Source organism: Cucurbitaria berberidis, assembly GCF_010015615.1.
Source record: "Cucurbitaria berberidis CBS 394.84 unplaced genomic scaffold K460scaffold_3, whole genome shotgun sequence".
In the NCBI taxonomy this organism is placed as follows: Eukaryota; Fungi; Ascomycota; class Dothideomycetes; order Pleosporales; family Cucurbitariaceae; genus Cucurbitaria; species Cucurbitaria berberidis.
Genome location: NW_024468937.1, coordinates 4,165,082 through 4,191,165, shown reverse-complemented (window position 1 = coordinate 4,191,165; position 26,084 = coordinate 4,165,082). Strand labels below are relative to the sequence as shown.

Below are 26,084 nucleotides of genomic sequence, written 5' to 3'. Positions count from 1 at the left end.
TAAATGTCTTGCCCTGCGCTGGAAGATGTTGAGGGGTAAACGTCGGTTCAAGCGTCGGTTCAATGCTTGATAATCGGCAGCGCTTACCAACCGCACAGGCCATGACAGCGAAGGGTGCAAGCTGCCGATGGCGACCGATATCGGTCTAGAGCAACAAGAACAGTGTTCACAAAACAACGAAAAGACTCGCTTGTGATCTTGGGCTATCTGCCTTTTGAGTACTAGAGAGATCGCAGTCATACAACTGCAGCGTAGTACTTTAGTCGTGGTCTCCTTGATGTAGAGGCGTCACGCTTGCTAGCCACCATGTAAGTCTTGAAATCCAAAACGTCTGTCATCCAGTTGTCATGATCGATGCAGGCCATGGCGTGGTTCAAGAGCGCGAACTGGTCTCTGCAGCCGATCAGTAGCATTCCAACATTTGATTTCAATGGCTAGTGAGCGCAGGAAAAAGTGTGCGATGTAGGATTCAGAGACTGAAGATGACGCACAAGTTGAATCAATGCATAGAGAGCTGAGACTGTATTACCTGCTGGCAAGGCGTTGGACGAGCTCTAGATCGCGCTCGTGGTGGCCTGCTATGTTGTATACCCAGCGTCCCTCGACCTTTTTCCACCAACGATTCGGCAGGTATGCTTCACTGTGATCCGTCAGTAACTGATATGCCACCGAGGTTTCTTATTATCATACAGCATATAGTATTCGTCTCGCTGATAGGGAAACTCTATACTCGGCGGCCCATGCTTGGCCAGGAAGCTATCTGTTCCGGACTCAGCATCTGCTTCTGTCATAGCGACATGTATCCTCTTGTTTCCCTTATTCTTCCCATGTCTGCTGATGGATCGTCTGGTACTGTCCAGATGCGCTTCGAGTATGCGGGCATACCACAGCGAGTTCTCGACAGCTCTTCGCGCTATTCTTGCATTGCGTGCGACAAGCTCAGTGTTCCACTCTGGCACTGTCCCTCTAGCTATTATTGGTATTGGCTCTCCCGTGTCGAGATGAGGTTGCCAGTGCGCAAAGTCTAGCACAAGCCCCAGGTTGTTCCACGTCAAGATGCACGTCAAGCAGGTGCAGAGCTCCTGCGCGTCGGGCGGTTGGATATGCTGGTACGGTCGCTTGTGAATACTGAGCTGCGTCTGGCGATTCGGATCTGTGAGAAGGGCTTGTAAATGGGGCTCCACATCGTCGAGCAACTTGGGCTTGGGAAAGCATTGCGCCAGAATGTGGTAACGACGGGTTATGATGGCATCGCCGATAACGTTGGCATTCGCGTTGACAAGACTGAGGAATCGACGGTTCACGAAGCTGCAATTGAAGACATCGGAAGGTTCAAGATATCTGAGGCCTTCGAGAATGAGCTCGGTAGGGAGCTTGGTGAGATTGACGATGGCGTCCCGCTTCTGTTGTCGCGTTGCATCTTTGCGCTTCATGCGCTCGGTGCGCTTATTTCTGAGAGTGAGCGCTGCCGTCTTGTCGTCGAGAGGTTCTTCATCGTCACTAACGTATCGCGGCATCTTGCATGTCGAGTTGCGTAATATAAGTTGAGTAAGGCGAAGCTGGAGGATGACGGCGGCACAGATTGCGGGGAAGCGGTCTCAGCCAATGGAAAGCTTCGGAGTCCGTGATTACTCATCGTTCGTCCTTCCTTTCCAAGTTCACCCGTCGTCTCTCCTCTTTCTTTTCTTTCTTTTCGAGCAAATAGCAATCGTAATTGGGTCTACAGTATATCAATGGTATTTTACAGCGGTGTTGCATCATTGTAATGATGCCAAAAAAAAGCTCAACAAGTGCTCCAAGCAACGTTTGGATTCAAGTCTCTTCAATCCCCTTCAAAGCCTGAGTCCCACCATTCATTAGAATGCAGTTAGTGCTCTCAATGTATTCTCTTATACCGAGAAAGTTAGAGTCTACCAGCTGCAACTGTCATCCGAAAATGTTTGCCACAAATTCCGCGTTGTTCGAGATGAAAGCCGCTGATTGGCCGCAAGCACATCGGCCAAATCTCTAGATGGCGTCATGCAGCATTTCTAAGCAGCAGCCCATACATTAACACCACCACGCCGTTCATAGTTTTGGAGTCCGTTGCCACATTCTCCGACGTCTGCAGACATGACGACCTCAAGCTTTGTACACATCGACACCGCGTCTTATGACAGCAAACCATGGTCCAAGGTCGACGGCCCTGGCAACAACTTCGCTCAAAAGAGGCATGAGCGAGAAGTGTTCAATCTGCGAGGAAGAGAGCACGAATTCACAACCGACAACTCGGGCTTCGAAGTACACAAGTACCCAGCGAATGAAAAGCTATTCATCGATGACACAGCCGTAAGAGAAGGCTACTACCGGGAAGTCGAAAACATGCTTCGCGACAAGATTCAAGGGATCAAGAAAGTAGTCATCTTCGACCACACTATCCGTCGGAGAATCAAGGACTCCCCACGTCAACCCGTTCAGCAAGTCCACGTTGATCAGACCCCTGCTGCGGCTGAAGCCCGTGTGCGGCGCCATCTGCCCAAAGAAGAAGCAGACGAACTAGTTAAAGGCCGATACCAGATCATCAACGTCTGGAGACCCATTGAGAACCCTGCATCCGATAGTCCCTTGGCGGTGATAGACTGGCGCAGTACCTCTCCAGAGGACTTTATTGCGACAGACCTTCTTTACCCGAAGCGTGCAGATTCTGCGGACATTGATGACCGTGGCAAAGAAGTTCTCCCCGATCCCAACAACTATACCTCAACTGCAGGGTACGAAGTCAGAGGCGAAACCATGGCCGTAGCACCGAGCGAGAGGCACAAGTTCTACTACCAAAAGGATATGACCCCCGAGGAAGTGCTCCTACTTAAGTGCTTTGACAGCTATGGAGAGGGCATGCCAAATGGGAGGAAAGGCCTCGCAGTGAGGACGCCACATACCGCTTTTAGCGACCCGAACACGCCTGAAGATGCCCCCGGACGGCAGAGTATCGAGGTCAGATGTTTGGTCTTCTACGAGTAGGGCGATCAGCAACAAGGAATAGAAATTATGTCACATTCTGTTATCCTAATATTCTTGCGCCATTCTTTGCTCCCACATGTTATTGGATGTGTGAGATTAACCACCTTGTTCATGTACACTTAGATTCATGTGTGACGCTGCTTGGCTCACACTTCACTTTCACCGACCTCGCACAACCAGCCTAAACGTCTGCACATCTACGGCAACATCAACACTCCAATTATATGTCCTAACGCCCTATCCTGCGACACTCACGCCAGAAAAGAGCACTACCCCGTGCGACATCCTACAAGCCAACTCTCGCAAGTATCCCTTACACGTCAAATTCTTCGCAATGAGCTACCCACCAAACCACCTTACTCGGCCTCCCGCTCACAGCTTTCTCATGACACCGCCGCCCACTCCAGGACATCCAGGAAAGAACAATGAAACTACGCCTACACAGAACGATCGGATCATCCAGGGCAGCATTCACGCACCCAAGCGGCAAAAAGAGCACCGCCATGATTCCGGCCACATCTTATCGAGCAGGCGAAAGAATGTGCACAAAGCCGAAGCGAAAGGTTTGGCGCGAGAGCGCAAGCGAAGAGATCGAAGGCAGAAGAGAGGGGAGAAGCGTGCCGAGCTACGTGAGGCGGTGGTACGGGCAGGAAGGGTGGAAGTGGAAGTTGAAGTTGAAGTAGGAGCTACAAAGAGACAAGAAGAGAAGCTGCCTCTTGCGGATGTGGGAAATAAGAAGACGATGAAGGATAAGAAGAAGAAGAATAGGAGGGGACGAAAGAGAGATGGGATGATGGCAGTCCGTAAGGAACCAAAACCCGCATCGCCTAGACGTACGAACGAGACGGGAACACAGGTGGAAGCGCCGTGGAATCATTCGCCGGATGGACTACGAGACGATGCGGCGTCGTCCTTCTCTCCTAATCCATCCGCTCCAGTTCCTCCTCTTGTCGAGGCTCCCTACAGCCCGGCCGTCCCCACTTGCGAAACCAACGAGCTCAACATAGTACAGCCACAACGCCCAACCAAACACACTAGGCAACGCCAGCGTTCTACCGCACCATCTCCCGAGCAGGCCTTCACTGAAAGCACACCACCCAGCCCAATCCCGCCTCCCTCTACCACCCCACCAAATCAACCTTTTCCCCCGGATGATCTCATCCCCTTAACACCAACACAGTCCTTCCTCGCCGCAATGCAAGCCGAACAATCTACCCTCGTCTCACAAACAGAGGTTCTACTTGCGCACGTCGAAACGCTCAAATCCACACGGTTTAACCAGGCAGATGCCATGGCGGCCATCACGCGCGTAGAGAGGAAGATTGAATTAACGAGTGCGTTGTGTTTTGATTTGTTTATTGCGGAGTGGGCGTTTTTAGGTGATTTGGAGGAGGAGGAGGAGGAGGAGGAGGGGAGGGAGAGAGTAGAGGGGGCGGGCTTGGAGAAGTTGAGGGGGTGGGTTGGGGGTTTGGTCAGCGAGTTCGATGGGGAGATGGGGAGGTTTGGTGGGGAAGACTGAGGGACGATATTCGGTTTGGAGAGGTTGGGGCTTCAAGGCGCGCATGTTGAAGGCTGTATCATGCTTGTTGAGTGTGAATTGAGCATGTGGGTTAGATTGAAGGATGACATGGTAGTGATGGAAGCTTAGTAAAGCTTCTTTCATCACTGTGTTAGGAAGGGATCTTGTCAGAAGCTGTTACGTCATAATTTCGATCGATAGTAAAGAATAAAGATTTGCAAAGGTTGGGTCCTCTGAATGCTATCTGCAATTTCTCGCTCTCATCGATTGGAGATCTTCCTGTGGAATCGAGCGAGTTTGTCAATTAGTATTTAAAGTCCAGACAAACACAGAGACCAAGTTGGACATGCAAAAGTTGGTGGAACAGGCGAAGAAGAATCGTAGCTTGTTCTATCCAATCGTGAACACAGATAGATGACAGCCACGTCAAGACTAGCAGAACCGTCGTCTCAGCTACCGTCTTCGCCCTTCACTCGTCTCTTCAGGCGATACATTAACTTCCCTAACTCAACTCAACTCCTGCAAATGCTAAACGGCGTTTCAACCCACGGAAGTAACACTGACAAGTCATCCAACGCCAGTCTAGCCACCCTTCTTAAAGTCACCGCTGATCGTTGCATTGTGCTTGGTCTTCGGAGCCTCATCCTCGACCTTGCTATTCGAGCCGCCGTTCGAGTCACCGCCGTTCCTCTTCTTGTACCTCTTGTGTTTGTACTTTTGCTTCTTGGTAGTTGAGCCCTCCTCGACTGCCTTGTTGCCAGTCTGGTCTTGAGCGCCAGTCTTCTTGGTGGATTGTTGAATGCAGTGGCCGGTGGCATCTTGCTGCTCCTGCTTGTTCGTGATACCAGCGATACCTTCCTTCTTGCTTAGCTCCTTAGCTGGCTCCGTATTATATACCACAGGCATTTTTCCCTTGCTCGCCGTGGTACTGTCCGTCTTCTTGTTCGTTCCAACATGGAGCGTCTCCTGGATCATAGTCGTCAGCTTCTCAGCTGTGAGATCCTCGCTGCGCTCTTTGAGCTTCACTTGTTCTTCCAAAGTCTTTGTGTCCTCAAGTACCTCGTCGATACTCCGGTGGACCCTGTCAGGATGGCGTTCAAACACCGACTGCTGGGTGGCCTTCTCAGGGCGCTCGGGCTCTGCCTCGTCCTTGATCTGCCTGTTCGTCATGGAGGCGGTGGCCTTGTCGGTTTCCTTGTCACCGACCTGTTGTGCGGTCTCCTGGGCGCGATCTATTGCCATGTCAGTGCAATCGACGTAGAAGAGATAAGAGAATGGAATATACCGAGAGTTTGCACCACAGCACCCCAAATCGCATCCGTGCACATATGCGACATGTTCATGAGCTTGCGATCTGACACGTTCAAATTATGTCGGTGTGTCTCAATGCTCTTGCGATATAGTGCTGCCAATTTTGATTCCTCCGTGGCAAGCTTCATGAGCTTGATAGCCTCACGCTGTAGAGACTCCTTGTCCTCGCTGTCGAATGACGCGGTCATTTTGGAGATGAACTGATCATACATGGTGGTAATTTTCTTCTCGCATTCCCGTTCTTGGTCGTAGGCGCGAACAAGGTTGGAACTGATCTGCGATTGCAACTTGAGAATGATGTCTTGGTTCGCATTGCGCTCCTTAAGCGTCTGGTATAGCTTGTTTCGAAGCGCAGCGGCATCAGCCACATCGATAGTCTGGAGAACAGCAATGGCATTGTGATTGAGTAATCCAAGGATATCTTCCGGGCCCCTGTGAGACTCCTGCAGGGGTGAGAGTGAATCATCTATCGGGACGACATCTTTAGCACTGGATATGACCACTGGAGTCGCCGAAGCGGACTGACCTGTATGAATATCTGACGCTGGAGTCCCTGGGGTCGAGATAGTCATGCTCTCCGCTAGATCGATCGGATCATCGCGAGGCGGAGTCGGTGCGTGAACCGTGGGAACGAAGGCGAAAGCATCTCCCCGCATGGTGGTACTCGTGTCCGAAGCGCTGAATACAGATGTAGCATTCAAGAGCTCCACATGATACTTCATTTCTGCATCACCTCCATTCGATTGGACCGCTTTGAGCACCATGGTGTTGTTTACGGGGGTCGGATTGGCGATGTGAGTACTTGGTGGGGAGAGCTGTAGTGAGGGCGTAACAACGGGCAAGGCATGCGTAGCAATGGGGGAGATATGCGTATTGTTCGTACCGTAGCTAGAAATGTGCTGTAGTATGGGCTGCCCGACCGAAGGGCTGGGCGCTGCGAATCCCATCAGCGCTGTAGGGTGGCTCGCAGGAGGAGTGGCCGGAGCGAATTGGCTTGCGCCTGTTATGCTACCCATGGCGCCTACTGGTATCGGGTAGCCGCTACGAGGCGTCTGCCACGCGGGTAGTGAGCCTGGGGGGTAGCTAACTGCGGCAGGAGTATGAGGCACGGCTCGCGGATCGTACTTCTGATTCACAGGTAGAGCGCGACCTTTGCCATTACCGTTATTATTATTAGCGTGTCCGTTGAACTTTCCGCCGCGCGTCTTCTTGCCATTACCGCGGCCGCCATTGTTATAGCCTCCGCGACCAATGAAGCCGGGGTCGAGACCATGGTTCGTGGGCGGGGGCTGTTGATTATACGCGGCCATGGCACGACCTTTTGGTGGGAATCAAGAGACAAGGCGCGAAAGGGCTGGGGTTGAATGTGAAAAGGGTTGAGGTGCTGTTGATGCAGCAGGCTTGCAATGCCCGGGGCCTAAGGACAAACGCGCTGGCGGGTCGATTTGGCAAACGTGCCGTTGTGGGAAACGAGCGCCGCTGCGGCGATGGAACATTCTGGCGAACCCATTTTGTCTTTCACTCTGGCTCTAACTGAGCAGGAAACCAGAGACCGCAAAGAGCGTTCAGTGCAGTTCCAGGCCTTGACATCCCGACCTGCCCCCAAGCTAGCGTCCATGATGTTTCCCGATCAAAAGCTTTTATATCCGATGGTTCATCGCGAAACTTTGGAGTCAGTGACTAGGACAGGGAAGCTATTGCTCGCAGTGCCATTCGAGAGATAGCATAGCTAGCTTGAGACTATGCAGAAGTCATTTGCGACGCTATTAGAGAGAAATGGTAATCATTATAAAGTAAGAAAGCTCACACATTGCAAAGGTGACAATTTTGAGAAGAAAAAAGATTGCGGAGATGGAGATGGAGGTGCGTTCTTAACGTTTGGTAAAGCCCGTAGAGAGGGGCCAGTCAGTGTCCTATTGACATCAAGCGAAGCTGCGCCGGAAGTGAGAGCAGGAAAGAGCTATGTGAGCACCGAGAATTGGAAAAGACGGTAGACTTTGTTCTTACAACGAAACAAACTCTAATCAGTCTCGAAATGTCACCACCATGACCATGACCGACGAATTATCTTAGTATGCATCCACTAATATACCAGATCAATTTTGAGGTTGCAAGGTGCCATCCGACACCTCGTTCATCGATTCACGATCTCTCCATGTGTGAAAGACCATTACCGGTCCGCCTCCGATGCTGCCACAGACGTGAGAATTGCTGCGCGTGAGATACCGGGGCCAAGGCCCGTAGGGCTGGGTCGGATTGATTATCATGCGCAGGGTAATATACGACATAGATGAAGATAAGAAGCACGCAAACAGTGAGTGTCCCAGGCTGACGGTAAGCACCTATATCCCTGTCGTGGACGATGACCGCCTACAGCAAAGCTCGCAGCATGTTCCCATGGGAAGGATTTATCAGCCGCGCTAGGTGTAGAGGTTCTGATCTTGGAGCTTCCTGGATGTCTGGCAGTTATTAGGACATTGATGATGACATATATTGGACTTTGGTGAAGCCGTGCTGTACATGCATGTGCATGGTTCTTTGGGGCAGGCAAGAAGAAGGCCGTCAAAGGCGACTGTGGAGACAAGACGCCGCTACCTCCCTCACCTCAAAAGCTTCCTGAGTGGGACTGGAGAGATTTGACGATGCATAGAGTGTGTTCAGAGTTCGCAGGATGGGGCTGTACTACGTGTTAGATATGCCGAAGCCCGCGGCCGTAGACCCTAGATACATAGGCCCTGTAAGCCTTCCAATCACGCGCAGGAGAGGCCGAAAGCGAGGGATAGGTGAGCTCTACGAGAGCTGCTATGGACGTTGGTCTTTTCCAAGATGGTGGGTTTGAGGTGGTCAGATGAAGAAGGGAGGTGGCAACCTTGGAAGTGGCTGGTTAGGGCAGGAGCCTCTACAGCTCCGAGGAAGGCTCATCCGGGTGGGTGTAGCTGGAGGAAGGCGGGTTCCTAGCTAGGCATAGCGCACAAAGGCTGACACCGGCCTTGACCGTCTTTGGCCACCCCACGCTTTCTCCGCCCTTTACTCACCTGTCTCACGCCCACAACCACTCAGATGACCTGATCAACCAGGCCCGTCCATGTTGAAGATGCCACTGCTCTCGTCAGAAGACTAGCACAAATTCAACAATTATTGCAGCATCCACGGGCTCACGCCAGCAGGGGGGGCAAGGGAGGGTGTGGGGGTCGCCTTACGTTTCCAATCTCCAAGACAGCCACGTCCTCTTACGTCCTCTTTACTCAGCGACGACAGCGCTGACCACCGCGTCTATCGAAGACAGAGACTCGGGCAAAAACTGCATTCTCGTTCAAGCATCCGACAGCACACACTTGGACGGTGAGCAGCCATTGTCCAAGTCCGCTGCCGGCCTGGCACAAGGCGGCCGTTGAGGTGGCACAAATCGTCGAGAGGTTCCACGTACCGCTTCCCAGGTTCGTGTCTACCATGTCCATCGCCGTGAAAGAAATCTCGACCTGCATGTTCATCTTCAGCCCACTTCATGTCTCGTGCGATCGATCGGGCCGGCTGTTGGAGAGCAAAGATTCGGGTCGGTACCCTCTTACGCAGCAGCTGGCGAATTGGCTGACAGCCGCTCTCCCTGGGCCCGACCACTCGAGGTCCGAAGAGGCAGCAGGTCGTTACCGGTGGTCCGGTTCATGTCTTGGACTTATGCACCGAGGGCGACCTGACGCTCTGGTTCCCCAGTCAGAGGGGCGCTGACCGGCATGCGTGGCGTCCAACAGGTGTGATGCAGGACTGCTCCTGGTCTCTGGTGATTGGCGTGCCTTTGGAGTTTTGTGGGGAGGAGTTCGAGAATTGCTGTGGTGGCGGGCCTGGCGGTTGCTGATGCAGATGCTTGCTGCTAGCTGCACGAACTGTGAGGCGAGCAACCGCTGCTCAGCGTCTTCGTGTGAGAGCCAAGCCCCACCCAAAGTCGCCAGTCGCTCCCAGTCAATAGCTGCACCGGGTCCGTTTGTTAATGGGCTGCTGGACGTTTAGCCGCTCGACGCACCTCTATCGGGGAAGTCGAAAGCGAATCGCCCGTGCACATCCAAATAGCTTCATTGGCCGGGGATGCAGTAGTGCGTCCGATGGCTGGCATGGATGGACAAGCCAGAACACCGACCCTTGGCACGCATTCGATCCGCGACAAGCAAAATCTCCGTCCCTCCCTCGAGCAACCGAATGTGTCTTTGTTTCCTAATGCCAGCCTTGAGCTCGCAGCCTCTTGTTGTTTACCACCGCTAACGGCCGACTCGCTCACGATTGTCCGGTCGAAACCCCCTCGCAACACGATCCATCCCCCCCAAAACACGAGCCGCGTCTCCGTGCAGCATCAGCCGAAGCTCCACAAGCCGAGCTGCAACCCCTCACGACTCACGACCGCGTCCCAGCAACCGCGGCTGCTCAGCAACCACACAGCCTGCGATTACCACGCGCATTGGCCCTGGCCTCCCCCAATGGCCGTACTGAAGAGAGATGGAGGAGCGCCCCGCGATGCGAAAGCTGCCAGTGCCGACTCGTCTCCCCTCGCTCGGGTGATGCGCGAGTTCGAGGAGCTGGTCAAGGGCTTCGAGACAGGACTGCTGCGCTCCCTCGAGGATGCAGAAGAGAGCAAGCCCCTGCAGCTGAAGGGTGGGCGTAGGGACGACATTCGACGTGAGGCCTGTCGGCTGGCCATCTCGGACCTAAGTAACAGTTACACGTGCAAGTACATCCGTCGATCACTGAATCAAGCCGAGTCGGAGGGAAAGCGTGTAGAAGAGCAGCTGCACAACCTATCGCTTGACGGCAGTGCAGGAGACGACGATGACCTAGGCAGCTTACACAATGGCTATTTCCGGCTTTACTCTACCGAGCTATTCGACCTGTTAGGGCAGCCAACTGAGCTCCGACTCGGCACACTACGCTTCCACAAGCATCGCTCGACCCACGATACACAAGAGCAACCATCACACTCCCAGTCGCCATGGGTCACTGTTGAGCTCGCGCTTAATAACGCCTTTTACGTCGCCGACTCAATGGAGACGCTACCATACCATACCTTCCGACTACCCACTGCGCCGTCGTTACAGAACAGAGGCATTTTGAGCAGGAAACCAGAAGACGGTGGCGCCTTTCCCGGCTTTGATTCGTGGTTGCTGTTTACATTCCTGGGTAACGGATGCATAAAGCTCGAGGTGCCCATCGAGATGTGTGCAGACGTCTACGGCGGCCGACTAAGAGGACGCGAAAACGAGGAGGTACTGTTCTGGGGTTTCTTTGTAGACGACGACCTTGAACAGTAGCGCATTGATGTTTACTTGGACTGGAGTTAGGGACAGAAGCTAGACTGAGCTTTGGTTGGAGTTGGGCGCAATTGGACTGGCCAACTCGGCCACCGACCAGGGTGCTTGGACATGCATTTACGACTCACGAATTTCCTCATTATTATTCCTACCTTCACTCTCTTCATAGTTCCCATTACGGATACATCATGACATCCTTGGACCGACCTTCCTTCACATCTATACTTATTTGTTGTACGTTTGGGCGGCATACTGCATAGCATGACTTCTTTTCAAAAGGCGGAAAATCAAGGTAGATGTTAGATAGGCAACGCTGCGCGAGAACAGAGCATCTATATCCGCCGATCATGGTAGAGGCTTAGGGAACGAATTAGATCTGATGGATAAAAGTTCCTCCGAGCTTGCCATCTTCACTTTCTTCCCCCAACGCTTGACTCTGCTTCCAGGTCCCATTTCACGTCAACCCAACCCCTACAGTCAGCATAATGAACTCCGCACTTACAACTGCAGTGCCAGCATCGGCGGAGACAGCAAAAATCGCGAATACAGGCTTCAGATTAGGGGAGGACCAGCACGCCTCAGACGCGAGCGATAGCGACCAATCAGCGACAAGCGAGCGGAGCATCTCACCGTCCAAAAAGCGAACAAAGTCCAAGAAAAAGCGAGAGCGGAAGCGGATCGGTGCGCTAACTCATGAACTGGATAGCCTGTTGGGGTCTGCTTTCTCTGCACCAAATGGCGACGCTTCAGCAACGGGCGGCGTATCAGGTATGTTCAAGTCACACAACAGGAAACACTGGTCACGCATGCCAAATGTTGCACGTGGACTGAGATTGGCAAGAGGAGAAATTGACGGTAATGCGCAGGAACAGTGGAGCAAGCAAGTGGCGACGTTGTTATGGAAACCGATCCAGTCCCCGCTGGGAAGAAGATGAGTGAGTGCTCTTCTCTAGTTTCTTCCTCAATCGATCCATAGCGCCGTTACTCACTATTCTCACCCACCATCATCCCATCGTAAATCCTAATACGCTGTCAGACAAGCGCACACGCCAGAATCTAGCCAAGATGGAGGCCCGCAAGCAAAAGAGCGGCAACAACCGCGCCAAGTTTGAGGAGCTTGTTACGCGGACGCAGGCCGCTGCCGCAGAACGAAGAGGCATGACGTTAGACGAGTATCGTGAGAAGCGCAAGCATGGAGGCGGGAAGGAGATGACCAAGTCCAGTGCTAGGCGGGCGAGGAAGGAGGAGCAGAGGGCAAAGAGACTTGCTACTGAGGGTGATAAGATGGAGATTGGCTAGGATGAAGGAGAAGGATAGGCGAAGCGATGGCTGGAGTGAGAAGGCTTATGATGGCAAGAAATGGCAGTATATGAATGAAACTAACGATGAGCTCTACATATCGTCACGACAGTGTCGAATGCGCGGGTCTGCTCTCGCGAGTCAGATTACAGCTGCAGAAAAGACTTCACGGATGCCGAAAAACAAATTCAACGTGTGGACGGGTTCCGAAAGGCACATCGAAACTAGTGCCATGCAGTTGAGCACTAGTAATACTATGACTTGCAGCACCAGGCCCAGACTTCATGTGTGATCAGCATCGAAAACGCATGTGTGTGGAGACTTATGTATGAAAGAATTAGCTTTCCTTATACCGTAAGTCTAGCATCTCTCGGTGACACGATATGCTGTCGTACTTCATGCGCTTATGGTGGCAGTAGTTGCATGCATTTGCGGGTCAGCACTCACGTATGCACATTGACCTCTCTTCCTATCACGTTTCTCCTATTTTTTCCATTCTTGAGATGAGACGTTTCTTTTCGTTTCTCGGCGCAGTTGTCATATTGGCCAAGGCGCTATCCTATTGGTACTCAGCCGAGGAGGATGTAGCATTCCAGTGCGGGCAAGCTTCTGAGAGGCTAATTCCCTCATGAGCTGTCAACTGAAGTGGTACAAACGTCAACCACGCTGTTAGACATGTTTTGTAAGTCAATCGACCTATAGCAAGGCTGCCCGCACTTTTTGACTCCCACAGCCAGCATTGCCTTCATCTCCTTGTCTACACCTATTGCCCTCGCTTTTGATTGCTCTTAGTTATTATTTCATCCTCGGCTTCAAATGGCTAAAGTGAAGAGACCTAAACAAACGGAGGAGGAAAAAGAGCGCCTTGAGCAGCGCTTTTGGCGAGTTCGGGAGGAGACATTACGACAATGGTACAGTGAGGCACACAGCGATGACTTGCAGGTTAAGACTGCCGCTCAGGTGAGACTGCAGCTGCAAATCTCACTGAGAGAGAAACGTAAGGACGTGGCAGCCCTAAAGCAAGAGCGGGATCTGCTCAAGACAAGCGATGATGCGACAGCCTTGGAAGTCGTTCGAAAGAAACTGAAACAAGCTCAGTATGCAGTGGCCCACCATATAACCATGTTGAAGGACGGAATTCCAGCTAACACCGTTGGAAAAGCGTGCCGCAAGTGGGCCGGGAAGACGCATACGCTTGAAGAAATCCTAGGCGACGAAGATCTAGACAAGAGAACAGAGTTTGGAGTCTTCCGAGATGAAGAGAACACGCCAGATCCGGGCAGACACGATGGAGGCATTTCAGTCAAGCAAGACGAAGAACCCCCAAACAGCCCGAGCGAACTTCCCCAAGAGAACACCGATATCTGGCAGCAACATGCGCTCCACATGCAGCACCGCTACCGCGCTTCCGGCCTCCCAGACTTCGCGGCCGAAACAAAGCTCGCTTTCCAAAAGAAAGTCTACGATCTACACCTAGGCCGTGAATCTCAGCTCCGCAAAGCATACGAAGACACAGCCAACCTCCACCCGCCCGGAGAGCATGCCACTCGTAAAGGCGTCACGGGACTATGGAACACCGTCCTAGTAACAACGCAGTTCTCAGAACACAGCATGTGGGATCTGATCTCCACAAAGCTATGGCGCTACTTCGAGAACGGATTTAGCTGGAACCTCCCCCAGTGGGTGCCACGGGGTATCCTGCGTATCCAGACCATCTTCAACGCGTCGCGGGTATACTTTGATTTTGGGTCGCGGACGTTTAGTACTGATCAGATCAATTTGCCTGCTGAGGCTAGTACGCAGGTTCTCTTTTATGCTGCGAGGTGCCATGAGACGGGCGCGGATGTTCATTTCGGCCTCGCGTTTTTGGCGGATGGGTTTGTTAAGGTGCAGTTTCCTGCGCTGGCGGTTGTTGGTGCTGATGCCGGGTGTCGGGCTGGGGTTGTTGTGGATACGGTTGTTGAGTTGACGGGCGTGTATATGGGGCGGGTTGAGTAAGTTGGGTGAACTCGGAACGTGCGGTGGTGAAGAGTATTGATTGCGGATATTTTTCAAGTACGTCAAACTGCATTTTCATCGGGGAATTGAATGGACGCGAATCTGATAAGATCCTAATGGAAATTCGACCTGTAAGCCCCGGGGAAGGTTGTGATGTAATGACGCCATGTTGGTAGTAGCTTTTTCTTTCACTCTGTGCTCCCTATCTTACTTGATCCTCAACTACCCCGCTACCCCACCATTGCTATATATTTGTTTTCTTAGACCTTGCAGCTATATTCTACTTCTTCGACTTGTATCAACTTTTCTAAAACGTCACGATGCCGAAATTTCGTACCCATCAGCGCTCGTCGGACTCGGTGGACTTTGAACACACCGCAGCATTGAAAGAGTTAGAGGAACTGACTCTCACAGGAACGGTACACATCATCCTATCTCCTCCTCTATTCAGATCGTTACTGAAATTTTTAGGAGCATACCAGCTCGAGCGAACAATCACCGCAGCCGGCGAAGGATGCAGCTATATTACATTTCCCCGGCGCACGAGCTCTAGCTCGGACTCCTCCAGTCAACCCAGCTCAGGCTTTGCACAGCAACACCGCAATGCCCGGTGTGAGTGTCATCGAGAAGATTACTGTCTTCAAGGACGAGGGAAGAACGACTAGGCGACCCATTAAAGTTGCGAACTGCTCAGCAGAGAGTGTGGCGATCTCGAATACACTTCGCACTCGCGGCAAGCACTCTCGCTCTACATCTGACACCACCGTGAGTCATGTCACCTCTACGCCGATTACTTTGTCGCAACCTGGTCGAGGAGAAGCTTCGAATATTTCAAATAAGAATGATGGAGACGGTGTAAAGGTTGCAGCAGGTTCTTCCACACTTGTCCGAAAGTTGCAAGACATCGCCATCAGAAGGGCGAAACTAATCAATGAGTTCACCGCGCTTGAGGCAGAGGAAGCCGCAACTCTCACACAACTTGCACAATCGACGGACATAAAAACGCGCCTGGAAACCTCGAAGGCACATATCGTTGAAGCTGTACCGACTCCACTACCGTCGAATACCGTCACTCGAACCCCGGCGCGCCCGCTCTCACGGCCTTCGAAGGCTACCCAGGCGAGGAGTATGTCAAAAGCCGCACTCACACGCCCTGTTTCTGCACCACCAAAGTCTACGCCATCGGGCCCTCGTCATCGCGCACTCAGCACATCGAAGCGCATTCCGCTCACTGACAAGACGGAAGATGTACTTGCGACGATCGATACCACACCGTTGTATGCAAAAGAGTGGAATGCTTCACCAGTCAAACCAGAGGATACTACAACTACCAAGGCAGCCGAGTCAACACCCTCGCCGTTAAAACGTGGCAGAATAACACGAGTGCCAACTAAGTTTGGAGACGGCTCAATATCCAGTGAGGACGTGGGGACTATTAATCAGTTTAGTGTGACGAGTGGAAAGTTGAGAGGGCGAGAGAGTAGGAATAGTAGCAGAGGAAGGAGCAAGAGCAGAAGTGTCAACTCTAGTGAGAATTGGAGTAGGAACACCACTAGTCCTAGTACACCCGCTGCGAGACCTGATATTGCGCGCTCTTACGATATCCCGCCTACAGTCTCTCGGAAACGGTGGGACTTTTAAACTCGGGTGTGCCTTTGCAGAAATCTGCTTAGGCTCGTTGCGTTGGTGCGCAGCGTTGTAGCGCTGAAACCGGCGTATATTCTTGGTGAATGTCATTGGTACTAGAATATGACTGAAAACTACTATCGGGGAACCAAAACTCATCCAAAAGGTAGATCTAGTCATCAAAGCACAGCCCACTAATACACCCATCTACTAGAAAACAGTCACTAATTCGTACCACACGAAGCCCAGTCATAAAAGAAAAGTCATTCCCTATCATAAAAGCTCTCGATTCTCTCCAAAGTAAATTCATCAACCTGCATCCTACCATCTACAATCTCTACCAAAATCAAAGACTATACAACTACAGCACCTTCTCTACCAAAACTCGACAAAACTTTCTCTCAAACTTTAGCTACCGACCAACCGTCCTTTGCCCGGCAATGTGCGACCCTAACAACACGAACGTCCACTGGATATGGGGAGGTCCCCCTCTGCCTCCCAAGAAGAGACGCTCAAAAAAACGTACAAACAAGGGAGGCTCGAAGAAACGTACCAAGAAAGGAGACCCTAAGAGACCTACCGGGGAGGGAGACTCTGACGAACCTACCGAGATGGCATACTCAGACGAGTCTACAAACGAGGGAGACCCAAAGAAGCCTATCAATACCTGCATGCACAAGACTCCTGCATACCCGTGCGACAAATACAGCAATACGCTCGATATATGTATCGCTACAGGGAAGAAAGTTGCTGGGACGGAGGTCGGTGGATGGATGCTGGCGCAGTGTGATCAGTGCCTGAAAGGTTTGAAAAGTTAGATGAGCGGGTATTAATGAGGGATGCGTGGATATCTAATTGTGGCCGGGTTGGGTAGAGCGTAGAAATTTACTCAGTTGGGAGGGTCCTGAAATCCGGGGTCGATGGAGTCATCAACGTAGCGATAGGTGTAGTTAGAAAGACAGTGTTGGTCACATAAGCCTGAAATGGAGCTGTGTTTTATCTTATTGGCTAGATATTGTGCTTTCCTGTGCCCTTTTCATCCTTCCTTTGCTGACAATCTTTTCTGGTTCTCCATAAACAACTTCCAAGCCTCGCCCAGATCCCCAGGCCTCCTGACTCCCCAAGCTCCTTTTGCTTTCCAAGGTCCTTCTACACCAATGTCCCTTAATAACAAGCCTGTGTACATTACTGCGTCGAACCCTGCAAAGTTACCCAGTTGCCCGGTTGAAAGATACCTCCTCCTACTCCATGCTACCTGCATAGCGACCTCCCTTTTCTGCTCTTCAATAGACGGAAGTCGGAGCTGATTGGATTGGGAGAGATATGCCACAGCCCACGGGGCCTGTGATTCAGCGTTCATGATCATATTCCCGCTTAGGAGGAAGTTGACGAAGACAATACTGTGTGAGGGATCATTGAGAGGTGCAATTCCGCGGTATAGACGATAGGGGGTGGTGTAGGCTCGCTTGAGCTTGTGCTTCGGCGGGTTAGCAAGAATCGGAAATCGTTTGAATACTTCCTTCTCAGCTTCGATCTCTAATGTATTCCAGTTTGCGGCTGTCTCTGGCGAATCAAGCGCGTGATCATGAGGAAGTCCTAGCTCGGCTTTGAGCTCATCAGATAGAAAAGTGAGGCTCGATGTCCAACCAGTGCCAAGTAACAGTGCGTCGCATGAGATCTGGGTGTCGTTGCTGAGGTGGAGAGTATGATCACTTGTCGAGGTGATATGGGCACGATGAACGACAACGCGGGAAGCGATCAGATCCCAGAAATCCTTGTGATGCAGTGCACCACCAGCGCTGTTCATCCAGAAGATTCCAGGGCTGTAATCTAGCTGCTCAAAACCGCGTTCCTGACTTTCTTTTCCTCTAGTAAAATAACCAGCTCGTTTCTTAGCTTCCGCATCAATCAGACCGAAGAGCCAGGAAACCAGCCAAACACCTAACCAAGTCCGATGCAAAAACCACACCCACCAGCCCTCTTCGTGAAAGATGCTTGGTTGCATGAAGCTCATGGCTTGTGTATTGGCGGATTCAATGGTACTTGCGTAAGGGGATGCGAGATCGATTGGTGAGAACCAGCCTGGGCCGGTCCCGTCTGCACGAATGATCCAATGGAACGTAGTGCTTGGGGGCAGGGATTTGATGCACAGATAGAGCATGTCTGCTGAAGACTTCCCGGCCCCGAGGATGGCGACATGTTTGATGTCGGGCTTTGAGAGAATTGCCGACTCGCCGAAATTCGTTGAATGTATTACTGGCGCACCGAATTGGGAATGGTTTCTGAAGCTCGGAATTTTTGGTGTCGAGAATTCCCCGGTGGCTACGATCAGCTTTTGTGCTGTAAAGAGCTTGGTATCCAATTTCCTTGTTTTCACATCAATGTGTGCTTCTCCATCGTCCATTTTAAACGTGCGATTGTCCTCATGTCCTGTCAAATCGCGGCATACAACCCGCCATTGTATATATTTATCGAGCTTATCTCGCGTCACATTGACAATTTCAGCACGTCGAAATCTGTCCTGCAAACTCTTCCCATCATGAATCATCTTTGTCGCAAATTCTTGCAGATAGTCACTCATCCAGTTCGCCTTGAAACAATCCCCAATGCAGTCCTCTTTCGGCGGGTTGCGCATCTTCAGGTCTGAAAACTCCGCAAGTCCTGTGACGAACTGCGTGTAGAAACCCGGGTAAATTCGATCTCGACTCCAGACACCGCCAACGTGTACATTGCGATCTACAATAACGAGTGATGCTGTTGGATGTAGGTCTAGGTAGCGGTGGGCTGTTATGAGACCGGCAAAACCTGGGAGGCCTTAGTGATCGCGAACAATAGTAATGAGGTGGGGTACACACCTGCGCCTATAACAACGACATCATGATGCTCTTGCTGCGGAGCCATGATTTTCAAAGTAGAGATAGGAGTGCCGGAGGGAGAGGGGGGACGCTGACATTGATATACCTGGCATTCGCTGTCGCAACTGTGTGGGTACTAGCGCTTACGCTGTAGCTTCCCATTCGCCCCTGCATACCTGCGTAGTCGCATCGCAAGCTTTCTAGGGCGCAAAAATATATGACCTAAGACACTGAGTAGACGGTAAGATATTGTTTCATTTTGCGCGTGGTCTTCTCTCTGATTGGTAGTGTAGCTAGTATAGGCTTCAAGTAACAATCTATTGCCACCATAAATTATAGCACAGCGGTACTTGTGACCCGATGACGGGTGCTGCAACTGGATTTGAAATAAAGTCACCCGAATCTTGCTCTCGTTCTTTGCAGAATTTATCCACGAGTTGGTGGTTCTTGCGATGCCGAAGTGCTTTCTTGACGGCTAGGGTCTCTCGACTTATTGCGAAGGTACAAAGCTAAACCTTTACAGGGTGCCATTGTGCTATTAAAATTTCGGTCGCTCGTGGATATCTCGCAGGAAGATGAGATTGACCACGGGTAAAAAGAAACGAAGTAATATAATATCCGTGCCCGGCACTAACATGCACCATCACAACATGACAATCTGACATCACACCCCACCAACTGAAACCACGTCCTGGAAACTCGCAAAAAAATGAGCACCTGCACCGAACTCTGCCAGAAACTCAATAGAGTCCAACTGCAACATGCACAACTTCCTTCGCACGATGAGCTGCTTGCACAGCTTCCTCCTCTAGACAGCGATGGCGGCTGGTGCCTCGGCACGTGGTGTCAGCTACAGCAACGCCAACAATGCGCATTCTGCAAGCTGGTAGTCGACGCTGTACTTGGCAGCGTTAAAAAGACGCACGACGAGGATATCGACTCTAATCAAGCAATCAGTGTTCTAGTCTTTCCAGACGAGCAGTCATTCCGGTTATCGTACCCCTCTCGACTAGGTACGAGAATAGCCTTCGTGGCCGAAAACGCAGCTCAAGCAAGAGGCCCAGATACCGCTCGAGCACTGCCCGGGGCCGGGATAGATATATCGAGATTGAATTCATGGCTACAAGTTTGCTGTGATAATCACGGAGCTTGTCAACAGCATCAAATCGAGACGAAAGACGAGGTATACATCTCATTCGCGATATCCTTTATGTGTTCAGGCTAATCAATCGAAGGTAGTAGTCAGAGATAGAAACTTCTCGTCTAGCTTCAACGAAAACGCGACGTCCAATTTCCGTGTCATCGATGTCGAATCTGGCTGCATTCGAAGGGTCGCCTTGGATGTCAGATATGTCACATTGAGTTATGTGTGGGGCGCGCTACCGATGCTAAAGCTTCAGAAGAGTAATTTCGAAACTCTTTCCCAGGACCGTGGCTTAGACGGTGTTCTTAAAGACCTACCTAACACAGTCAGTGATGCAATTAAGCTTGTCAAAGCTCTGGGGCAGCGGTATCTATGGGTCGACGGCTTATGCCTTGTACAAGATGACCTGGACGATGTAGTCCTAGGCATTAACATGATGAACTCGATCTATCGAGGTTCATATTTCACAATTGTTGCGGGCTCAGGCACAGATGCTAATGCCGGACTACCGGGATTGGAACATACTGAAGAAGATGGCAGACGTGTACCACAGATAATAAGGGAGGTTGCACCAGGCATCCACATGACAATCCTACACGGCATCGACTGGCATCTAAGCCGATCTACATACAACGAGAGAGGTTGGACGCTCCAAGAACTCGTTTTGCCAAAAAGAACAGTCATCTTCATCAACGGGCAGGTCTACTATCGCTGTCAGGAGTCAAATTGGAGTGAAGAGACGTGGGCCGAAAAGTGGATCCAATGTCTCGACGCAGATGATAGTAATATTAGTCGCATGCCGGATCCGGTTGATGGCTTTCTTCCCTCCATTTGGGCTTATCAGAAGCTATGCGAAGATTTCTCAACCCGAAATTTACGAAACGATGGTGACGCGTTGCGCGCTCTTGCAGGAGTAACACGTCCAATGGCAGCGGGTATGGACTGTATAATGGTTGAAGGCCTCCCCGGGTATTACCTCGACCATTTCGTACTCTTTGTTGCATCGCATGGTGACTTGCGACGACGAGATAGATTTGCAAGTTTTTCGTGGGCTGGCTGGGAGGGACGGATTATGTGGCCACGAGAGAACTTCGTGTGGTTCAACGAAAAGGAAGACGGCACCACCGAGAGAGTGCAGGATACCGTGAATATTTTCAAGCATCTCAGGTACCATCGGATCGTAAGTTGGAAAAGCTTGGACGCCACGGGGAGTTCGGAAGATTTATCATTCCGACCCTACGAGCTACCGTCCTTGCTGTTAGAGGTGATACAGCAGTTCCCAAGCCTCTTTCATCCCACTACGTCAGAAACCGACCCTTTACGGGATCCGCAATTCGAAACACACCGCATATTCTCTCATAGCAGCGGTTCCTCCGGGGGCGTACCTCACTGGGATCGTATCCGCACTGGTTACAGTTTCGGTTCTAAATGGGAAAACAGTTCAGTGGAGGCCGAGCAGTCAGGTGCCTTGCCTGGCTTTAATATCAAAGCTCTGGACTTAGCTAACGGTAAATCTGAGTTCAACAGGCTTGTCTCTCGGATAGACAATATTCACGAGAGTCTAGCACTTATGAATTGGATGGCGGGTCGCCATGGTCGTGAGACATCTCCCATCCCACGGATCACTAGACTCTAATACGTGCTAGGTGTACGTCGCGCACTGGAAAACAGAACAGTCATAGGTCGGCAGTCTCTTTCGCACGATGACGAATTAGAACTCAGCAGCTTTCGAAACTCACGAGACATGAGTCTTGCTGATGAAAAAGGTGCTTCTGGCTGGAGGGATCGGCGGATAGAAAACGGCAGAGGGGCCATGGAAAGGCAAAAGCAGGAGAATCCAAATTTCTCTAGAAAGACTGTTGATATACCGTAAGATTTGCATAACTCCTTCATCCCAACGTTACAGCGTAAAAGGGTACTGATGAAAGAATAGTGCATTCCCGCCTTACACGGTTCTCGACTTCATCACCATATCCTTGCACCTGCAAACCGGTACCAACACACCACAGCACAATCAAAATATCAAATCGCATTCTCACAAATCCCCATTTGATCGTATTTCTGGAACTCCATTGCTGTCAAAGAAAGGTCAAATTGTCGGCTCACTCCATCCCGATAACACCCATCTCATGGAGCCACCAGGTTCTACAATCGAGTTGCTTCTCATTACTCGCAGCCACACGCCAACTGTCAGCTCAGCACTATTCCAGCTAGACAAGGTTGATACGAATAAGCCCATGAAGTTGTTTTGGGTGCTACATGTCATCTGGAAAGACGGGATTGCAGAGCGCCGGGGAGTTGGGCAGATACTCCAGTCAGCTCTAGAGGACGCTTTCGAGCCCGCCCCTTGTGTTAAACCGATTTTCCTTGGCTAATGTATGCTGCACTGGTACCTCACCATCCATACGAAATAAAAAAGGCATGTAAACTATGGTTTACAACACAAAGGCCTATTCACGCTCCTCACTTTGCGCTAACCCGAACGAAATACGTGGGCACTGTTTCTTAAGCAGTGAGTAGCTACCAGGTACTTCGAAGGGTGCCAATTCGTTTGTCCAGATGTTAGTGTTCTGAAAGTAGTGCTTACTTTATAGGCGTGCCGTAGAATTTAGCGTCTACACGGCTCTACTTGACTCGACGTAGCGCTTACCTGCATTTCGCACAAAATCACCTCAACCTGCTTACACCATTTCTGCCACATTTTATTGACAACCAGAACCAGCTTGCTCATACCAATCACTGTCCGCCTATATATTGGAATACACAATGTTATCGCACTCAGAAATAGAAAGTTACGAACCCAAACTCTATGCCTCGGAACCGCTACAGGAGGGAGGGCGGTTGAGGGGAAGGTCAGGCATAATGCGGAGAGTATGGAGAGGAAGTGGAAAAATGTTGGGAAGGAGTTGGGGATCAAGTTGCAGATTAGTGCGGAGTTGAGAGCATGGGGAGTTCGGGGTCGGCGAAGAGAGGTGCAGATACGTTGGAGAAGGCGTAGGTCTTGTAGAGTTTACTGTTTGGTTGTCGTGAGCGCGATGAATAGCTTAATGAATCAGATGGAATTTGCCATTTAGCTATTGAGCTATGTCTAGGAGAGACCTTTGAGCAGAGAACTCCACTACACTATGTGATTGATGTAGAAGCGCAGTTTCAGCACTCTTTCTCTTACATAACATCGCTTCATCCTAGAATAGCATTCGGTTTAGACATGGTGACAGTGGAAAGCTCCATCTCGCGATCACCCTCACCACTTCAGTCCCGTCAAGTGCTCCCATTCTTTAACCAACCTCGTGTCCCTGAACTCGGGAAATTTATCCCAGTGCACGAACACAAGATGGCGGAGGACTTTATCCATCCTATGGCGCTTGAGCTTGTCGGGTTCATTATTGGGAACAATGCCATGAAGGTAGTCTTGGAAAGGCTGATTCTTCCGTCCACACTTAATACTCTAGCAATTGGTTAGAAGGAACTTACTTAATAGTGTAAGCTGTTGTGATATACCGGAGATAAGCCCTTTTTATGCAGGATCATGGTCACAGAAGCTTTGAAGATCGGCCGGGATTCTTTGTCTAATGCAAGACTTCTGTCACAGAATTTATTGATCACCACAAGATCGGTCTAGACCAACAGTTAGCAAAGGTAGCTTAGGATCGAGAGTTCTTAGGCTGACTGGTTTAATATGGGTGAAGAAAAATGCTTGGTGCCTGAGCTCAGGGAAGAGTTGAGCATTGGTGCAGATCCATGGAATCAGGTTCTCTTCAAGCTTTATCCTCAACCTTTGAGGACTATATCCGCCTCTAGAAGATACAAAACATGTTGTAAGTTCTTTCTGAAGGGATGAACTCGTCATCAGCTTGAAGGTACCATCGTATTGTGCTATGGTGATTGACTAGAAGAATCTGTTAGCTTCTTTGACACCATTCTTGGACAGAATGCTTACGTCAACAATCACTCGCTGGCACAGCCTCGCCATGAGTAGCTGCACTGCGCCGAGTCTATCATTGCGCTCAATTTGTGCATCGCCGTATAAAAGATCTACTATAGGAGTTGGGGACTCCATTCGCGGTACCTGTAGATCTTCACCATCGTCTCTACCAGTAGTCTCGATACTCGTCACCGGCGGTCGAAAATTGCGCTCTTCGGTGGATAAGTGCCGAAAGGCGGTTGTGGCCGCCGCGACTTCGTCTGTTTGTGCTTTTGCTTGATGATTTCCTGCTGGCGCGCTCAGATCAGCATTGATTTCACGCTTGATAAGAGTACTATGCTGAGGCAGCATGCTGACTCTATCTTCATATCCAGCGCCCTGACTCGAATTGCTTCCCATAGCTTGTATATTATTCTCCACGCGCCGACGAGCATCAATGGGTGCAGGCGTCGCTGCGCTTCTCCCTCGATTGTTGAACGTAGCATCTGGTTCCGGGCGGACGAGCATCTCTCTATCGCCGTCTAGGAGCTTCTGGTGGCTCTCAACCCACTTATCATATTCGGTATCCTGCATGTCTGCAAGCATTGACTCCATCTCATACCTGATTGCCTTTCTCTTAGCATTCGGCCCAACCTTCTTCTTTGCGATAGGTAGTGCATGAAACGCGAAAAGATCACTAGTCTTCTTAAAGTGTTCAGAGACATCTTTAGCGGCAAGACCATTTGGGTTGACGTCCCAGAACCATTTCGACGATATCTTGTTGTCCCTGTTTTCATGCAGCGATTGAGTCGAAGGTTGTGAGACATGTTCCGCTCGAGAAGTTGGCTCATCTATATTCATATCCAATTCGTTTTCTTCACTTGGAGGCTTCCGAGGTACTTTGCGCGACTTGTTCTTGTCGCGCTTTTTATTCTTCTTCTTCGGAACAGGCACATGCTCCTCAGATGCCTCATCCGAACTATTCTGGATATTGTTCATATTGTCGGTTTCATCGCCGCTGGGTACGGCCTGAAGCACGTCAATGTTTGCCAATCGCCCGGTAGAGTCATCCGGGACGTGTTCCCTGAGACGGTGCAGGCTGGTTATAATATCGCCTAGCACATCGTTTCCCAGCTTGTCACCATGCAGTTTGGCACTCGCTGCAATCATGGATTGTACGCCTGCCTCAACCCGTGCGGGCGAATCCATATATTCGGCGAGCATCCAGGTGATGCGGTGCATCATTTCCGATCGGAAGATATCCTTCATCCTCGCGATGTTCTCCTCCGACGCATTTTCCTCCTGCATGTGCTGGTAGACGACATCGATACCCAGTTCCTCAAGGACGCCTTGCGGAAAACAGATCTTGACTAAGCCTTGGACGGCTTTCTTAAAGACATCATCGTTGAGGTCGGTTGAGGACGAGATGACCTTGACTCGAAAGGCCCAATCATCCCCAGTGGGCAACGATGTAGCGCGTTCGTGCTTGTTAGGGAAGTATGGGTCTTGATCACCACGAAAGACGGATTTAGCGCGTGCGAGTTTCGGCTCACTTCCAGTCTGGTGTGAATGAGTTGATGCAGTGGTCGAGGTTGGCCGCACTCGTTTCGAAGCAGCATCACGACTGGGCGACTTTGAGCTCTATTTAAGATTAGCGCAATGGGCGGGTCAAAGAAGACATGCTGACGCACTCTCCGTTTCTTTGAGCTACTAGCCATGTTGCCTTGCAGACCGACACACTGATGAGAGGGAATGGGATAGCCTGAGCGAGGCTCCGTCGGTCGGGGGGATACGGTGTTGTCGAGGGCTTGCCAGGGACGTGTCTGAACAGTCCGGGCGTCGGATGTTCATGCGGGGGATTTGAGTAGGACGAGGGTGAACGTGCAGTAGTGAACCTACGTGTCAGTCAGCAACAGAGGAGCAGGTTCGGGGTGAAACAAACACCTAGGCAACTACGACGGCGCTATATGCTGTGGAGAGACGATGCAGTTGCCGCAGCAAGAGGCTACTCGGTATGGCAACTGCGATTATATGCAAAGACTAGAATTAAGCAGGTGCAATATCGTGGGCACGTTGGGTGCGGAATGAGGTACAGCAGTGAAGCCTTGAGGGTTCAGTCCAATGATGGTGACGG

General features: G+C 51.0%; 11 protein-coding genes across 11 annotated transcripts; 7 read left to right on the top strand and 4 right to left on the bottom strand.

Annotated features, from left to right (window-relative positions):
* Window positions 1-236: 236 nt before the first annotated feature.
* On the bottom strand, window positions 237-1,517 carry K460DRAFT_286403 (uncharacterized protein; the record flags this gene model as incomplete). Its single annotated transcript, XM_040928882.1, has 3 exons — window positions 237-393; window positions 530-640; window positions 691-1,517. The coding sequence occupies 3 exons, from the start codon at window positions 1,515-1,517 to the stop codon at window positions 237-239; spliced, it is 1,095 nt and encodes a 364-aa protein (XP_040788605.1).
* A 595-nt stretch (window positions 1,518-2,112) lies between these two features.
* On the top strand, window positions 2,113-3,000 carry K460DRAFT_285232 (uncharacterized protein; the record flags this gene model as incomplete). The annotated part of the gene is made up of 1 exon (XM_040928796.1): window positions 2,113-3,000. One exon carries the CDS (start codon window positions 2,113-2,115, stop codon window positions 2,998-3,000), a length of 888 nt encoding a protein of 295 aa, XP_040788604.1.
* K460DRAFT_119287 (uncharacterized protein) lies at window positions 2,820-4,841 on the top strand. The gene is made up of 2 exons (XM_040926615.1): window positions 2,820-4,365; window positions 4,430-4,841. Exons 1-2 carry the CDS (start codon window positions 3,128-3,130, stop codon window positions 4,449-4,451), a joined length of 1,260 nt encoding a protein of 419 aa, XP_040788603.1. The 5' UTR covers window positions 2,820-3,127; the 3' UTR covers window positions 4,452-4,841.
* Window positions 4,842-4,982: 141 nt separating this feature from the next.
* K460DRAFT_366885 (uncharacterized protein) lies at window positions 4,983-5,936 on the bottom strand. The gene is made up of 2 exons (XM_040933470.1): window positions 5,805-5,936; window positions 4,983-5,751 (listed from the first exon to the last, which is right to left on the bottom strand). Exons 1-2 carry the CDS (start codon window positions 5,854-5,856, stop codon window positions 5,102-5,104), a joined length of 702 nt encoding a protein of 233 aa, XP_040788602.1. The 5' UTR covers window positions 5,857-5,936; the 3' UTR covers window positions 4,983-5,101.
* Window positions 5,937-10,296: 4,360 nt separating this feature from the next.
* K460DRAFT_286591 (uncharacterized protein) lies at window positions 10,297-11,124 on the top strand (the record flags this gene model as incomplete). Its single annotated transcript, XM_040928904.1, has 1 exon — window positions 10,297-11,124. One exon carries the CDS (start codon window positions 10,297-10,299, stop codon window positions 11,122-11,124), a length of 828 nt encoding a protein of 275 aa, XP_040788601.1.
* A 444-nt stretch (window positions 11,125-11,568) lies between these two features.
* Window positions 11,569-12,648, top strand: K460DRAFT_119262 (uncharacterized protein). The gene is made up of 3 exons (XM_040926614.1): window positions 11,569-11,892; window positions 11,997-12,059; window positions 12,161-12,648. Exons 1-3 carry the CDS (start codon window positions 11,610-11,612, stop codon window positions 12,421-12,423), a joined length of 609 nt encoding a protein of 202 aa, XP_040788600.1. The 5' UTR covers window positions 11,569-11,609; the 3' UTR covers window positions 12,424-12,648.
* A 1,137-nt stretch (window positions 12,649-13,785) lies between these two features.
* K460DRAFT_266369 (uncharacterized protein) lies at window positions 13,786-14,406 on the top strand (the record flags this gene model as incomplete). The annotated part of the gene is made up of 1 exon (XM_040927508.1): window positions 13,786-14,406. A coding segment is annotated over one exon (621 nt), but the record flags the coding sequence as incomplete, so codon positions are not given.
* A 335-nt stretch (window positions 14,407-14,741) lies between these two features.
* On the top strand, window positions 14,742-16,062 carry K460DRAFT_406260 (uncharacterized protein; the record flags this gene model as incomplete). Its single annotated transcript, XM_040936935.1, has 2 exons — window positions 14,742-14,840; window positions 14,893-16,062. The coding sequence occupies 2 exons, from the start codon at window positions 14,742-14,744 to the stop codon at window positions 16,060-16,062; spliced, it is 1,269 nt and encodes a 422-aa protein (XP_040788598.1).
* Window positions 16,063-17,014: 952 nt separating this feature from the next.
* Window positions 17,015-18,963, bottom strand: K460DRAFT_395549 (flavin-binding monooxygenase-like protein-like protein). Its single transcript, XM_040936050.1, has 2 exons — window positions 18,903-18,963; window positions 17,015-18,852 (listed from the first exon to the last, which is right to left on the bottom strand). The coding sequence occupies exons 1-2, from the start codon at window positions 18,946-18,948 to the stop codon at window positions 17,084-17,086; spliced, it is 1,815 nt and encodes a 604-aa protein (XP_040788597.1). The 5' UTR covers window positions 18,949-18,963; the 3' UTR covers window positions 17,015-17,083.
* A 640-nt stretch (window positions 18,964-19,603) lies between these two features.
* K460DRAFT_386401 (HET-domain-containing protein) lies at window positions 19,604-22,506 on the top strand. The gene is made up of 4 exons (XM_040935591.1): window positions 19,604-20,085; window positions 20,138-21,644; window positions 21,693-21,915; window positions 21,980-22,506. Exons 1-4 carry the CDS (start codon window positions 19,612-19,614, stop codon window positions 22,419-22,421), a joined length of 2,646 nt encoding a protein of 881 aa, XP_040788596.1. The 5' UTR covers window positions 19,604-19,611; the 3' UTR covers window positions 22,422-22,506.
* Window positions 22,507-23,205: 699 nt separating this feature from the next.
* On the bottom strand, window positions 23,206-25,792 carry K460DRAFT_119179 (uncharacterized protein). The gene is made up of 5 exons (XM_040926613.1): window positions 25,642-25,792; window positions 23,987-25,591; window positions 23,717-23,935; window positions 23,548-23,664; window positions 23,206-23,494 (listed from the first exon to the last, which is right to left on the bottom strand). Exons 1-5 carry the CDS (start codon window positions 25,666-25,668, stop codon window positions 23,291-23,293), a joined length of 2,172 nt encoding a protein of 723 aa, XP_040788595.1. The 5' UTR covers window positions 25,669-25,792; the 3' UTR covers window positions 23,206-23,290.
* Between the last annotated feature and the right edge of the window lie 292 nt (window positions 25,793-26,084).